Below are 15,547 nucleotides of genomic sequence, written 5' to 3'. Positions count from 1 at the left end.
CAGATTCAAAGTCAGCTGGCAACTGGACAGATTCATGTGACACGGTACTAGTTTCTCAAAGTTACCTCTCAAAAAAGTGTCCTTTTGTTTCAGTTGTTTGCAGGTAAATATCTACTATATCCTGCGCTCTGTTTGTTCTCTAAAGTAAAGTATCCTGGTGTTGTGTCGAAGTCTGTTCCCCCTTTGTTTCCCCTTAGGTTAGTGTTCTCTGTAGCGCCAATAAACATTAAACATAGGGGGAACAAACTTCAATATTACACTAAGGGGAAACACAGGGGGAACAGACTTCAACTGCACCGTTAAACATTAAACATAAGGGGAACACTCCAGCCAGGTCTCCTAAGCAACCAATTGGCCCGGTTGCTTGAGTGGGTAAAGTCATGTTAGGTTAACCTGCTCGTGGTCACTATAATGTGTGGTTCTCGCTCTAGGTGGGGCACATGGTGAGTTGTGCGTGGATGCCGCGGAGAATAGCGTGAAGCCTCCACACGCTACGTCTCCGTGGTAACGCGCTCAACAAGCCACGTGATAAGATGTGTGGATTGACGGTCTCAGACGCGGAGGCAACTGAGATTCGTCCTCCGCCACCCAGATTGAGGTGAGTCACTACGCCACCATGAGGACTTAGAGCGCATTGGGAATTGGGCATTCCAAATTGGGGAGAAAAGGAGAAAATAAAACATAGGGGGAACAGACTTCAACAAAGGGGAAACATAGGGGGAACAGACTTCGATAAAGGGGAAACATAGGGGGAACAGACTTCAACAAAGGGGAAACATAGGAGGAACAGACTTCAACAAAGGGGAAACATAGGAGGAACAGACTTCGACAAAGGGGAAACATAGGAGGAACAGACTTCGACAAAGGGGAAACATAGGAGGAACAGACTTCAACAAAGGGGAAACATAGGAGGAACAGACTTCGACAAAGGGGAAACATAGGAGGAACAGACTTCAACAAAGGGGAAACATAGAGGGAACAGACTTCGACAAAGGGGAAACATAGGAGGAACAGACTTCAACAAAGGGGAAACATAGAGGGAACAGACTTCGACAAAGGGGAAACATAGGGGGAACATACTTTGACAAAGGGGAAACATAGGAGGAACAGACTTCGACAAAGGGGAAACATAGGGGGAACAGACTTCGACAAAGGGGAAACATAGGAGGAACAGACTTCGACAAAGGGGAAACATAGGGGGAACAGACTTCGACAAAGGGGAAACATAGGGGGAACAGACTTCGACAAAGGGGAAATGTAGGAGGAACAGACTTCGACAAAGGGGAAACAGGGGGAACAGACTTCGACAAAGGGGAAACATAGGAGGAACAGACTTCGACAAAGGGGAAACATAGGGGGAACAGACTTCGACAAAGGGGAAACATAGGAGGAACAGACTTCGACAAAGGGGAAACGTAGGAGGAACAGACTTCAACAAAGGGGAAACATAGGGGGAACAGACTTCGACAAAGGGGAAACATAGGAGGAACAGACTTCGACAAAGGGGAAACATAGGGGGAACAGACTTCGACAAAGGGGAAACATAGGAGGAACAGACTTCGACAAAGGGGAAACATAGGGGGAACAGACTTCGACAAAGGGGAAACATAGGAGGAACAGACTTCGACAAAGGGGAAACATAGGGGGAACAGACTTTGACAAAGGGGAAACATAGGGGGAGCAGACTTCAACAAAGGGGAAACATAGGGGGAACAGACTTCGACAAAGGGGAAACATAGGAGGAACAGACTTCGACAAAGGGGAAACATAGGAGGAACAGACTTCGACAAAGGGGAAACATAGGAGGAACAGACTTCAACAAAGGGGAAACATAGGGGGAACAGACTTCGACAAAGGGGAAACATAGGGGGAACAGACTTCGACAAAGGGGAAACATAGGAGGAACAGACTTCGACAAAGGGGAAACATAAGGGGAACAGACTTCGACAAAGGGGAAACATAGGGGGAGCAGACTTCAACAAAGGGGAAACATAGGGGGAACAGACTTCGACAAAGGGGAAACATAGGAGGAACAGACTTCAACAAAGGGGAAACATAGGAGGAACAGACTTCAGCAAAGGGGAAACATAGGAGGAACAGACTTCGACAAAGGGGAAACATAGGGGGAACAGACTTCGACAAAGGGGAAACATAGGAGGAACAGACTTCAACAAAGGGGAAACATAGGAGGAACAGACTTCAGCAAAGGGGAAACATAGGAGGAACAGACTTCGACAAAGGGGAAACATAGGGGGAACAGACTTCGACAAAGGGGAAACATAGGAGGAACAGACTTCGACAAAGGGGAAACATAAGGGGAACAGACTTCGACAAAGGGGAAACATAGGGGGAGCAGACTTCAACAAAGGGGAAACATAGGGGGAACAGACTTCGACAAAGGGGAAACATAGGAGGAACAGACTTCAACAAAGGGGAAACATAGGAGGAACAGACTTCAACAAAGGGGAAACATAGGGGGAGCAGACTTCGACAAAGGGGAAACATAGGGGGAGCAGACTTCGACAAAGGGGAAACATAGGGGGAGCAGACTTCAACAAAGGGGAAACATAGGAGGAACAGACTTCGACAAAGGGGAAACATAGGAGGAACAGACTTCAACAAAGGGGAAACATAGGGGGAGCAGACTTCGACAAAGGGGAAACATAGGAGGAACAGACTTCAACAAAGGGGAAACATAGGAGGAACAGACTTCGACAAAGGGGAAACATAGGGGGAGCAGACTTCGACAAAGGGGAAACATAGGGGGAGCAGACTTCGACAAAGGGGAAACATAGGGGGAGCAGACTTTGACACAACCCCGTTTCCCCAGTTAGTGTTTCCCATATTGCCGTTAAACATTAAACATAGGGGGGAACAGACTTCGACACTAACCTTAAGGGAAACACAAGGGGATTCATGGAGTGAGAAACCGCTCCAAATGATTCAGTGCACGAGTGAACCGTTCAAATGAATCGATTCCGACTGATTCACCTGATCTGAAAAGAATAATTAATTTGCAAATCGAGCATCGCTGGTTCTGATTCTACACAGCTGACAGAATTACAAACTATCCAGCAAATTATTGCTTAAATATTTAGTCGTAGCGCTTATTATAAGCATACGGCCATTGCTAGAACAATGAAATTCGGTTGCTGAGGTTTTCTGTGTGGATTATATACAGACAGACGTTCAACTATGTTTAAACGCTAGAACTAGCAGTCCCTGTGCAATGAATTGACCATTTTACGACATAATTAATGGACATTAACTATTATTATCTGATAATTATCATGCTGCATTTACCGGCTTTAAACCTCCATTTGAGCTCTGCCTTAAAGGTCAAGTGTGTCATTTTTTTGGATGTTAAAATACTTTCTCGGTTTAATGTGCAAAGTCAACTATAAGTAAATAATTGGAAGGCCTTCTGCAGTTTAAAAAAAGTTGTACTTCATTCAAAAATGAACTGTATTTTTTAAACATTGTATAAAATCATGACCACTCACACAAGCGACAGACTCCAGTCATTTCAGTAATTTTACATTTTACAGTATATTACTGTAAATAAATGTATTTACATCATAGAGCCATAAATAACTTAAGTTTGTAATATATGTTTCTAAATAGTAGGAGTGGTGTTTGAATGTTTAAGCTATATGTATTTTGAATACTTTTACTGTATTTTTATGAAGACATATTTTAAATTCTGAATATACTTTTTTGGCTCACATGACCATAGTCAGTTTTATATGTAATACGAATTCATGAGTAACCATTAATTTTTGAATAAGACAAAGTAGAAGAACTAAATGGATCGGTCATTTTTGACCATGTAGTCATCTTTAATTTTGAAGCTTTTAAAATGTGAATACATATTGAATTTCTTTGTAAATTGACGAATGCTAGGTAAAGCTGTAACACTGCGCGTTTACTGCTTCACGGGAGTAATTCCTATGACTGGACCCTTATGGAAATGCATTTTAATGAGTTTATTTACCGCTATTACATACATATCAGAATCACATCTCAAACAGTTAAAGATGGAGAAATATGTGCATTCGTTTCGCAGAAATATCTTTGACTCAGTTATGACCACACAGACTAAATAGATGCATTTAAATGAGAGTTTAAAAGAATAGTTCACCCTAAAACTTCTGTCATCATTTACTCACCCTACTGTTGTTCCAAACATGTATGATTTTCTTTACATTTTTCAAGAACATAATGAAAGTAAATGGGACTGTGACTAGGCCTGTCAAGCTCCAGAATAACAAAAAAGCACCATAAAAGTATCATAAAATTGTCCATATGACTTGTGCACTATATTCCAAGCATTCTGATGTCATACAGTAGCTTGAGGAACAGATTTAAGTTGTTATTCACTGAAAATATGAAAAAGCTCCTAAATCTAATATGTGGCCATTGATGGAAATGAAGTTCGTTCACAAGAGATTTGAGAGCCAATAGGGGCATCGTAGTTCATATGACATCTGCAGTCCATTTCAGAAAGTTGGTGACAGGGAAAATCTTTTTTAAAATTCAGTTTGTTCCTGACACAAAACTGTCTTATGTCTTCAGAGGACTTGAAATCTAGTGCACAAGAGTTAATGACTACACCACCAGCACAGACAGATAAGAGCAGGGCATTGTGTGCATAAATGTGTGTGTGTCTGTTGTATGGTTAATCGCTCTGGGCAGAGGTGTTGCTTCTGCAAACTGCTTCACTGAGAGACGATCTGTGCCTAAACATGTTGAAAAAGTGCCTTCATTACATCGTCTGGTTAGCACAGTCTGGAAAACATCACACATCACCCTTAAAAATGTTCAGTGGTTCTTTTGTTTAGATAAAATCTTCAGATCGAGAATCATTTTGTGTCTGTAAAGGGTTCTTGAGTAGCTGTATGTTTCTTTGGAGGTGAATAAAGTTCTTGATGTTTCATAACAGGTTCTTCAGATCAGTGTTTTGGTTTCTGGGTTCTTTGAAGCACCAGTACTAAATAAAAAGTTGTCCAATTACACCAGGCTGTAAGAGCCTGGAGGCTTTGTTTTTAAGAGTTTGTATGCATGTGTGATGTTCATGTCCTGCACATGCATGTGGAGCATGATCGAGATGTGATGTGTCCCTATCAGGATGTTTATACGAGCGTGTTAACTGTCTGGTTTTGCAGAGTTTCATCATCATCCGTCTCTTTTGTTATCAGTTCTTCTTGTTCCTGTCTCAGTTGTTACCTCAACCTTAGATAAACCATGATGTGAAGTTCATGACCCCTCATTCTCTCTGACCGAGAGAGGGAATCCCTGGATTAATCATAAACTGTGAGGAAGAGATGCGAGAACTAAAGGCCAAAGTGTACTTCGGTTTCCGTGTGCCGTTACTTTTCATGCGCAATGCGTTACGCGGTATGACGGCAAAATGCTCCAGGGGTTGTTCAGTGTTCAGGGCTTATCATGCGCTGTTTTCAGTGGTCTCAGAACGGTGCATGTGCATTGTGAAGCTGCATAAAGTTATTGTACGAATCTAAAAACAAGAGACAGTATTACAGAAATAGAGAAGGTGACAGCGTTTCACCAGATTAGTAATTTGAGGAACATTGTAAAGGTTGTGCACATTCAGTGTTCTGCCAAAATAAAAGCTCTAGGTAAATTTGAAGTAAGACTGTAAATATTGTACATTCAATATATATTATAATAATAAATTTTACTGGACAATAATAAATCATTTTCGACTGGGTTCCAAAATATAAGTGAGTGACGTTGTTGTTTTTGCACACCCTGTTGGTAAACATTGCTTTTTTTATTACTATATTGTTGTTTTGGTGCATATAAATGATATTTATTTTATTATAAATTAAATCCCATTCTTTCTTAGTGGAAAACTTGAATTGATTTTCACCAGATATTTTATTTCATTAAACATTTAAGTCTGCTTGGCTAGATTTGCAGTTAGAATGAATTAAAAATCAAGATTTAAAATCACTTTTATGACATTTCCGGGCAAATAAACAACTGATAAACAAGATATCTTTAATCTTCGTACCTTTATTTATTCACGTAAAAACAGTATTGTCAAATTCCCTTTTGGTCATATACATGACTATCTCTGTGTAAAAATTAAATTAATCTAAGGTCAGCTTTTGCTCCAAAATCAAAGGTGAAAAACATTATTTTGACCCCCCCAACCCCCCATTAAATATCGATCCATGGCATTTCATATTTTGGCTTTCATCATTAATTGTTTCTTTCATCACAAAAAAGAAAAAGAAAAAATAATAATAATAATTGATCCAGGGACCTCTGGTTAAGTTGCATTGATGCTAAAGCATTCTCAAACAATGTTTCATTAATCATGAAATCTCTCGAAATGGAGAGAGACTCATTTTAAGATGTCTTGCTGTTGCTCTACGAGGTTTTTATTCATCATAATCAATTGCTCTGTGTTGTGCTCACATTCATCTCAAGCTCATGACAGATCAGTTTATTTCTGGCCTCTGGATGACCTCAGAAACCCCCGTCTGTGTGTGTGAGTGTGTGTGTGTGTGTTTTAGACTCAATGTCTTTCTTGTTGGCCGCCGGCCTTCTTTTTTCTGCTGACTGCTAGTAAAGTCCTCCAGCTCTCCAGCCAACATCTAGTGTTTTTGTGCTGACACAGAAGAAGAGAGTCAACTCTGAAGGGGACGTGTGAGACCACCGATTGTCTGCGCTCGCTGACCCCTGATTGGCCCTGACACCAGAGGAGAATGAGTCATCAACCAAGTGACCAATGAGACGTGTGTTATCCTGATGAACAGAACTGCAGGACACAGACACAATACAATGTTTAAATAAAGGTGAAGACTAACGGTGTCTGTGTCGTAACTAGAGGAATAGGATGTTTCCCTTGTTTTGTCTCATATTACGTCTCAAGCATGCTCTTCACTCACACGTTTGTACACTTGGTAAATAAGCACTTGGTAAAGAATTTCTAATAAAATCAGAATCTAACAGGAAAAGGTCTTTAGTCATTTGATAAACATTTCCATTTCCAAAACATATCCAGGTGGTATTGCACGCTAAAAATCTGAATATAAAATAAATAATTTTGCAAATGAAGCCTATTTTAGGACCATTAGGATTTCTTTGCATTATGACATCATTTTTATGACAATTATGCACATTTTCCCCCAGATTCTCATCGCTGTAATGCATTAAGGAACAGTCATCCTATCTGCGCACAGGTTTTTATTTTATTTGTTTAATTAAAATTAGCATGTATTAAATTCAGTCCAGCAAATACTACCATTGCACTATATTTTACTTTTTATACTTTTTTTTTCACATTACAGCGCAATATGATTTTTAATTTTTTTTTTTTTTTTTTTTTTTATTATTAAAAATGCTTAAAAATAATCTTGATGATCCCAAATATGGGCTTCATTTTCCCCATGCCATAAATACTTTCTTTTAATTTTGGGATGAAATATGACCTACAGTACACATGTTTAGGTTTCATGAGATTCACTCTGTTAGGTCATGTCAGTAAACATAGGAGGACACAAAGTTCTGTTTTTGTAACATTTCTGCAAATTAAAAGTAGTGGTACAGAAATATTCCAGTTGAAATATCTCTAATCTTGTTATGTATGGAGAATTATAGAGGAGTGATTTGCAATGAGAGCTTTCTCAATGTATTTTCAACATCATTTTGCATTTGCATTGCTTTTCACACACACACACACACACACACACACACACACACACACACACACACACACACACACAGACATCCACACACACCAACACACACACACACACACACACACACACACACACAGAAACACCCACACACACACACACACTCACCCACCCACACACACCCACACACACACTTACGGTAAATGTGATCTTCCCTCAGGCACATTTCTCTCACACCTGAGGATCAGGTTACATTATTTTTACTGGCTCATATCCATGTGAACCTAAACATGAGAAACAATATAAACACACCCAGACACAAAGATCTTATCTTATAGCAAACACACACGATTGACAGCTTTAATTTTTCATTATAATCAAAATAAATATTATGCATATTATTACGTTTTATTGCTGATTGTCTTGCACCATAAAAAAAGAGCAAAGCTGGCGTTGTTTGTGCAGAGCGCGACCTCCTGCTCTGCATCTGAATTAAGCTTCCACACACACACACACACACACACACACACACACACACACACACACATACACACACACACACACACACACACACACACACACACACACACACACACACACACACACACACACACACACACACACACACACACACACACACACACACACACACACACACACACACACACACACACACACACATACACACACACACACACACACACACACACATACACACACACACACACACACACACATACACACACACACACACACACTCTCTCTCACACACATACACACTTCTGCCCAGTTACTGTAAACATCCACCCGCCCCTGCAAAACTACTACCACACTTTATCCCAGTGTCACAACAGTCTGACAAAGTCACACACTTCTCTAGAAACACTCAAAATTTAAACACCACTGAAATCCAGCAGAAATCCATTTGTGGGACAGAAAGCCTTAAAGGAATGTTCCGGGTTCAATACGAGTTAAACTCAATTCACAGCATTTGTGGCAAAATGTTGTTTACCACAACATTAATTTTAACTCGCCCCTTCATTTATTTCATTTTTTAAAAAGACGCAAAAATCTGGGTTACAGTGAGGCACTTACAATGGAAGTGAATCTGTAAACATTAAACACTCACTGTTTCATAAACCACAAGATGTAAACAATATGTGTGTTAACATGATTTTAGTGTGATAAAATCTCCAAATAACCGTTTCTGTGTAAAGTTATGTATTACAACTCCGTTGGCATGACAACAAAACCCTGTTTTCCCAGTACTGGATATAAAATTGCACAAATAAGGTCAGTAAGTGACTTCATCACACTATAATCATGTTAACATGTATATTGTTTACGTCTTGTGGCTACACTTTTGAAACAGTGAGTGTTTTAATGTTTACTGACTGGCCCCATTCACTTCCATTGTAAGTGTCTTACTGTAATTGTGATTGGACATAACTTTACACAGATAAGATTAATAAGTGATTATATTGAACTATAATCATGTTAACATGTATATTGTTTACGTCTTGTGGCTATACTTTTGAAACAGTGAGTGTTTTAATGTTTATCGACTGGCCCCATTCACTTCCATTGTAAGTGTCTTACTGTAATTGTGATTGGATATAACTTTACACAGATAAGATTAATAAGTGATTTTATCACACTTAAATCATGTTAACATGTATATTGTTTATGTCTTGTGGCTATACTTTTGAAACAGTGAGTGTTTTAATGTTTATCGACTGGCCCCATTCACTTCCATTGTAAGTGTCTTACTGTAATTGTGATTGGACATAACTTTACACAGATAAGATTAGTAAGTGATTTTATTGCTCTAAAATCATGTTAACATGTATATTGTTTACGTCTTGTGGCTATACTTTTGAAACAGTGAGTGTTTTAATGTTTATCGACTGGCCCCATTCACTTCCATTGTAAGTGTCTTACTGTAACCGTGATTGGATATAACTTTACACAGATACGATTAGTAAGTGATTTTATCACACTTAAGTCATGTTAACATGTATATTGTTTATGTCTTGTGGCTATACTTTTGAAACAGTGAGTGTTTTAATGTTTATCGACTGGCCCCATTCACTTCCATTGTAAGTGTCTTACTGTAACCGTGATTGGATATAACTTTACACAGATACGATTAGTAAGTGATTTTATCACACTTAAATCATGTTAACATGTATATTGTTTACGTCTTGTGGCTATACTTTTGAAACAGTGAGTGTTTTAATGTTTATCGACTGGCCCCATTCACTTCCATTGTAAGTGTCTTACTGTAACCGTGATTGGATATAACTTTACACAGATACGATTAGTAAGTGATTTTATCACACTTAAGTCATGTTAACATGTATATTGTTTATGTCTTGTGGCTATACTTTTGAAACAGTGAGTGTTTTAATGTTTATCGACTGGCCCCATTCACTTCCATTGTAAGTGTCTTACTGTAATCGTGATTGGATATAACTTCACACAGATAAGATTAATAAGTGATTATATTGAACTAAAATCATGTTAACATGTATATTGTTTATGTCTTGTAGCTATACTTTTGAAACAGTGAGTGTTTTAATGTTTATCGACTGGCCCCATTCACTTCCATTGTAAGTGTCTTACTGTAACCGTGATTGGATATAACTTTACACAGATACGATTAGTAAGTGATTTTATCACACTTAAATCATGTTAACATGTATATTGTTTACGTCTTGTGGCTATACTTTTGAAACAGTGAGTGTTTTAATGTTTATCGACTGGCCCCATTCACTTCCATTGTAAGTGTCTTACTGTAACCGTGATTGGATATAACTTTACACAGATACGATTAGTAAGTGATTTTATCGACACTTAAGTCATGTTAACATGTATATTGTTTATGTCTTGTGGCTATACTTTTGAAACAGTGAGTGTTTTAATGTTTATCGACTGGCCCCATTCACTTCCATTGTAAGTGTCTTACTGTAATCGTGATTGGATATAACTTCACACAGATAAGATTAATAAGTGATTATATTGAACTAAAATCATGTTAACATGTATATTGTTTATGTCTTGTGGCTATACTTTTGAAACAGTGAGTGTTTTAATGTTTATCGACTGGCCCCATTCACTTCCATTGTAAGTGTCTTACTGTAATCGTGATTGGATATAACTTTACACAGATAAGATTAATAAGTGATTATATTGAACTAAAATCATGTTAACATGTATATTGTTTATGTCTTGTGACTATACTTTTGAAACAGTGAGTGTTTTAATGTTTATCGACTGGCCCCCATTCACTTCCACTGTAAGTGTCTTACTTACTTACGGAACATTCGGAACATTCCTTTAATAAAGAAATCTGACTGCATACAGATGGTCCAACTTTACCATTACTGAGCAATGCAGCATAAAACAAAAACAAATTATTTAGTGATATTATTGGGGCAAAACTTAAACTGAATGAATGAAAACATTTGCAATGTGCTATTTTATGCCATTTTCCATCGATTTACTCTTTTAAGCATTTTGACATGGAGCTTGAACTCTTACTAAATAGGCCAGCTCTGCTACACACACACACACACACACACACACACACACATCTCCCAATAGATCATGATTTCATCAAATAAACTCGCAGTATCAGATCGTATAAAGCTCTTTATTTCAAAGCTCTTTAAAAACAGATGGAATATGTTACAGTAACTCTTTCACGTGGGTGGAAATTAAACACTATACACACATACAGGTGCACGGCATGGCATCACCTGTCCTGATGCTCTGTCCTGCTGTCTCTGACCTACCTGAGAAGACAAAAGTGATCAGATAACATTCAGATTCATGTTACTGTACTGTTTAATATGGCTTTCTTACATCATACAAACTGGATACAACTTAAAAGATCTTTGAGCAGCCAAAACAGACGTCATTTCTTTAGGCAAAAACATGATATCTCAACGTTTCTTAGTAGACCTGGCTGGAGTCACTCAGCACGCCCTATATTCCAACTTGCGACTCCAGGGGTGGTAGTCAGCATCAATACTGGCTGAGCTACCCAGGCCCCAATTAAGTGATTATTCATGGCTTAAATGAAACGACTGTAACAATGTAACGATTATGGCATATTATAGTACCATTATTTACTATATAAAGCTTCAGTGGTATGTGGGGGAAAGCCTTTAATCTGTATGCAAAAACCTGAATTGAAAGCCTAAATATACAAAGGGTGAATAACAAACTGACAATTACATTGCACAGGTTTAAAGATTTCTGCAGTTTATAACATGAGTTAAATGTTTGATATTTCTCATTGAGTATTTATTATTATTATCTCTTGCATTAACGAAATATCTTGTCTGGAGAGTGCTTTATGTCTGGGATGTTGTAATAAAGTGGTGAGTTTTTATTTTGTCTGAATTAATGGGTTGGGTTGTTTCTAATTGAGTGGCGGGGACGCGCTTTTTTTTCCAGCATAGATAAAGCGGGCGGAGCAGATCGCGCTGCCCCTGACAAGGAACTCGACGTCATCGTGCCCATATTTGGACTATAAACTTCCTACAGGAAGTCGGTGTCTGAGCGCCCATAATGACTGTCCATTTCACTTCAGAATCAGCGTTTTGGACAATGACAGCCACATTTTAATCTTCTGGCAAAGAGTTTACTTTACAAGCCGTTGTTAAAATATTCCTCAAACAATTAAGGAACTTAAAAAACCCCACAATTAATCAAAATACAATAATCAAAACTCAACAGTGAACTTAAAAAAAGTCATGATAGAATACTCTCTATAATTTGTATCTGCTTTACCCCACAATAGGGTATTGTTTATCCTATGATAACATGTTCTGTACATACTTAAGCATGTAACAAATTGGATCATATTAAAATAAAATAAAATAACACACCTTTTTAAGCATTTAACATGATTTAACATAAAATATTAAATATGAATAAATAAAGAAAATATTAATAAATAATAGAATAAAATACAAATTTACATAAATGTCTAAGGCATAAAGTCTAGCAACAACCTACCTCATGCGGTTCAAGGTGGTTTCTTTTTCACCAGAAAGGTCATTGGAAAATATACCAAATAATAATAAGATCATTTGAATATATTCCTAACCCCTTCACTCAAAATCGTGGGTTTAAAGATGCCCTGTTGAGCACTGGTGCGCGCTTCGCCTTCGGGCATGTTTACTGTCCCAGCAGTTCCCGACAATTACGTCACGACGCGTGTGACGTATAAGGCTGGGGCGTGGCCAGCTGTCAGTGCGGGATTCGCTTATAAAAACCAACCGGGATCCCGAGCCACACGAGCGAACGCACCAGACCAAACCAAAGCAAGATCCCTCGAAAGCAGCGTTCACTTTGAACAGCGTGTTATTCTTCACATTTGTGGGTCTTTGGTTTGTGCTTTGAGTCATTCAAGAGGATCATCAGCACAATACTGGGAGTGGAACGGAACGTTGCATGTTTTATTGACCGACACTGATTTTTAAGGGTTTGAAATAAAGTAAGATCCTGCTGTTTCAGAACAACTCTATGAGTGCAAAAATGGAGCAACCCTTTTATCACGACGACTCGTTTCTGTTGGGTTACGGACACACCGACGCCACACTACACGACTATAAACTCCAGAAGCATGGCATGCACTTGGATCTGTCCGAGCCTTATCGGAACCTCAAATCGGACCTGTATCAGACCGGTCCCGCTGATGTCGGGTCTCTCAAACTCGCCTCGCCAGAGCTGGAGAGGCTCATCATCCAGAACAGCAACGGGGTCCTGACGACGCCCACCCCGGGTCAGTACCTCTACGGCCGGGGTATCACCGACGAGCAGGAGGGCTTCGCGGAGGGCTTCGTCAAGGCTCTGGATGACCTGCACAAGATGAACCAGATGCCCCCGCCCAACGTGTCGATTGGAGCCGGTGGCGTGACGACGTGCTCGACGACTGCGCCTGTTTTCGGCTCCTCCCTGCAGTCTGAGCCTCCCATTTACACGACGCTAAACGCATACTGCCCAGCGCCGTGCCACCCGTCCGCTACCATCAACTATCTCCCGCCCCACATCCAGCAGAACCAACACCCGGAAAATACGCACGCGTTCCAGCTCTCCGGCGTGCACCCGCAGCGCTTCGTGGCGTTGAAAGAGGAGCCCCAAACCGTTCCGGACATGCACAGCAGCGACGGATCGCCACCCATGTCTCCAATCGACATGGACAACCAAGAGCGCATCAAGGCGGAACGCAAGCGGCTCCGAAATCGTCTTGCGGCAACCAAATGCCGCAAGCGCAAACTGGAACGCATCGCGCGCCTGGAGGACAAAGTGAAAGTTCTCAAGTCGGACAACGCCGGACTGTCCAACACCGCGTCGGTACTACGGGAACAGGTGGCCCAGCTTAAACAGAAGGCCTTAAGACACATGAACAGCGGCTGTCAGCTCATGTTGACCAGTAAACTCGAGGCGTTTTGAACTGAACGCTCACATTTGCGAACACTGAAAAATCACTGGAGAACTGTTTATGTTCTAGGCTACAGCTGAACGCCACTGCGGTTTTGGACACTGTAAAATGGTGTTTCCGGTGACCGGGCACCGTCTAAGTCCTGCCGAACCCTCGTCCAGAAGGGAACGGAACGGGAGGTCCACAGAGCCGAGTACGAAGACTAAATATGTTTCTTTTTTTGTCATGATCAATTGTTGCGCAACCCATAAGTTATTACTCTAGTCAGGTTGATCCTGACCTGTGTCAACAATGTCTTATGTTTACAATGTCTTTTTTTATGTTATGTGTGCGCTGTTTATTTAAGTAAAGATATTGAAATGTAACTTTCAAGTGTTTGGCTTTCATTTGTGAACTGTATAGGTCTCAGTTATGTAACACTTTGCTAATACAGCCTATTGCCGTTCCTACAAACTATGTTTTACGCACAAACACAGATGGAGATATAGGCGCAAATCGTTGATTGTTCACAGTTTTCACTCTTTGTTTATCAGCTGTTATCTGAAGGTTACATTAATGAACGCTTCCTGCATGAAAGGGGGTCTATAGGCCTTCCCTGCTGACGTCAGAAGCACATCCATATAGGGGCATTTTTGTTGCCTCATACGTCACTCATCCGCCCACAGGAACAGGGTGGTGTAGTCTCGCTGTTCCAGGCTTGGCGGGGCTGGAGACCAGTGAGGGGGTTTCTGAATTTGGACAAGACCACTGTGTGTGTGTGTGTGTGTGTGTGGTGGATAGACTATTTCCATAGAATTGAGTGGGTTGAACGGTTAAATGACACACATCAACTAATAGCTTTCATACCCTTTTCCGGACAGGGCTGCTTTAAGGGCTGATATAGTTATATAAACAATATTAAGCTACATTTGCTAATTTAAAACAGTTTCACTGTCATTTATTAGTTCTGCATTGTAGCATCTATTGATCAATATCATGTCAAAGCATCAGGCTGCAGAAAACACATTAATGAACATTATGCAGAAATCAGGGGTCATAAGACGGTCAGAGATGAAATCAGATACACATGAGACTTGTTTATAACAGCTGCATTATTTAAGACTGGTTGGAGGTGAAGAGATTACTTTCATATATGTATAAATATAAATATAAATATAAATATGTAAGGCACTTTTGTCTTATTGATGGTTGAAGTTTCTCCTTTTCACATACTGTAGATTCCAACATAAACAAATAACAGATCACATTCAGAACACATAAAACATAATATAATTAAACACAGTATAAAATGCCCCGTGCAGAACATCAGAAGAAATAGAAAAGGAAATCTGTGATTTTAAAACCTTTTTTAAACGATTTTAACTGACCAATAGCAAGACATTATTGACCTCAATAAAAAACAAACAAGCACAAATCAAATCAA

The 15,547-nt window shown here is 39.6% G+C and overlaps 1 protein-coding gene across 1 annotated transcript; it reads left to right on the top strand.

Moving 5' to 3' along the window:
- The first annotated feature begins 12,960 nt into the window (after positions 1–12,960).
- LOC127449883 (transcription factor JunB-like) lies at positions 12,961–14,489 on the top strand. The gene has a single exon (XM_051713506.1). It carries the CDS (start codon positions 13,206–13,208, stop codon positions 14,133–14,135), a length of 930 nt encoding a protein of 309 aa, XP_051569466.1. The 5' UTR covers positions 12,961–13,205; the 3' UTR covers positions 14,136–14,489.
- The last annotated feature ends 1,058 nt before the right edge of the window (positions 14,490–15,547 follow it).

The sequence above is a fragment of the Myxocyprinus asiaticus genome, chromosome 13, assembly GCF_019703515.2.
Source record: "Myxocyprinus asiaticus isolate MX2 ecotype Aquarium Trade chromosome 13, UBuf_Myxa_2, whole genome shotgun sequence".
Classification (NCBI taxonomy): Eukaryota; Metazoa; Chordata; class Actinopteri; order Cypriniformes; family Catostomidae; genus Myxocyprinus; species Myxocyprinus asiaticus.
This window is presented reverse-complemented; position numbering and strand designations above follow the sequence as displayed.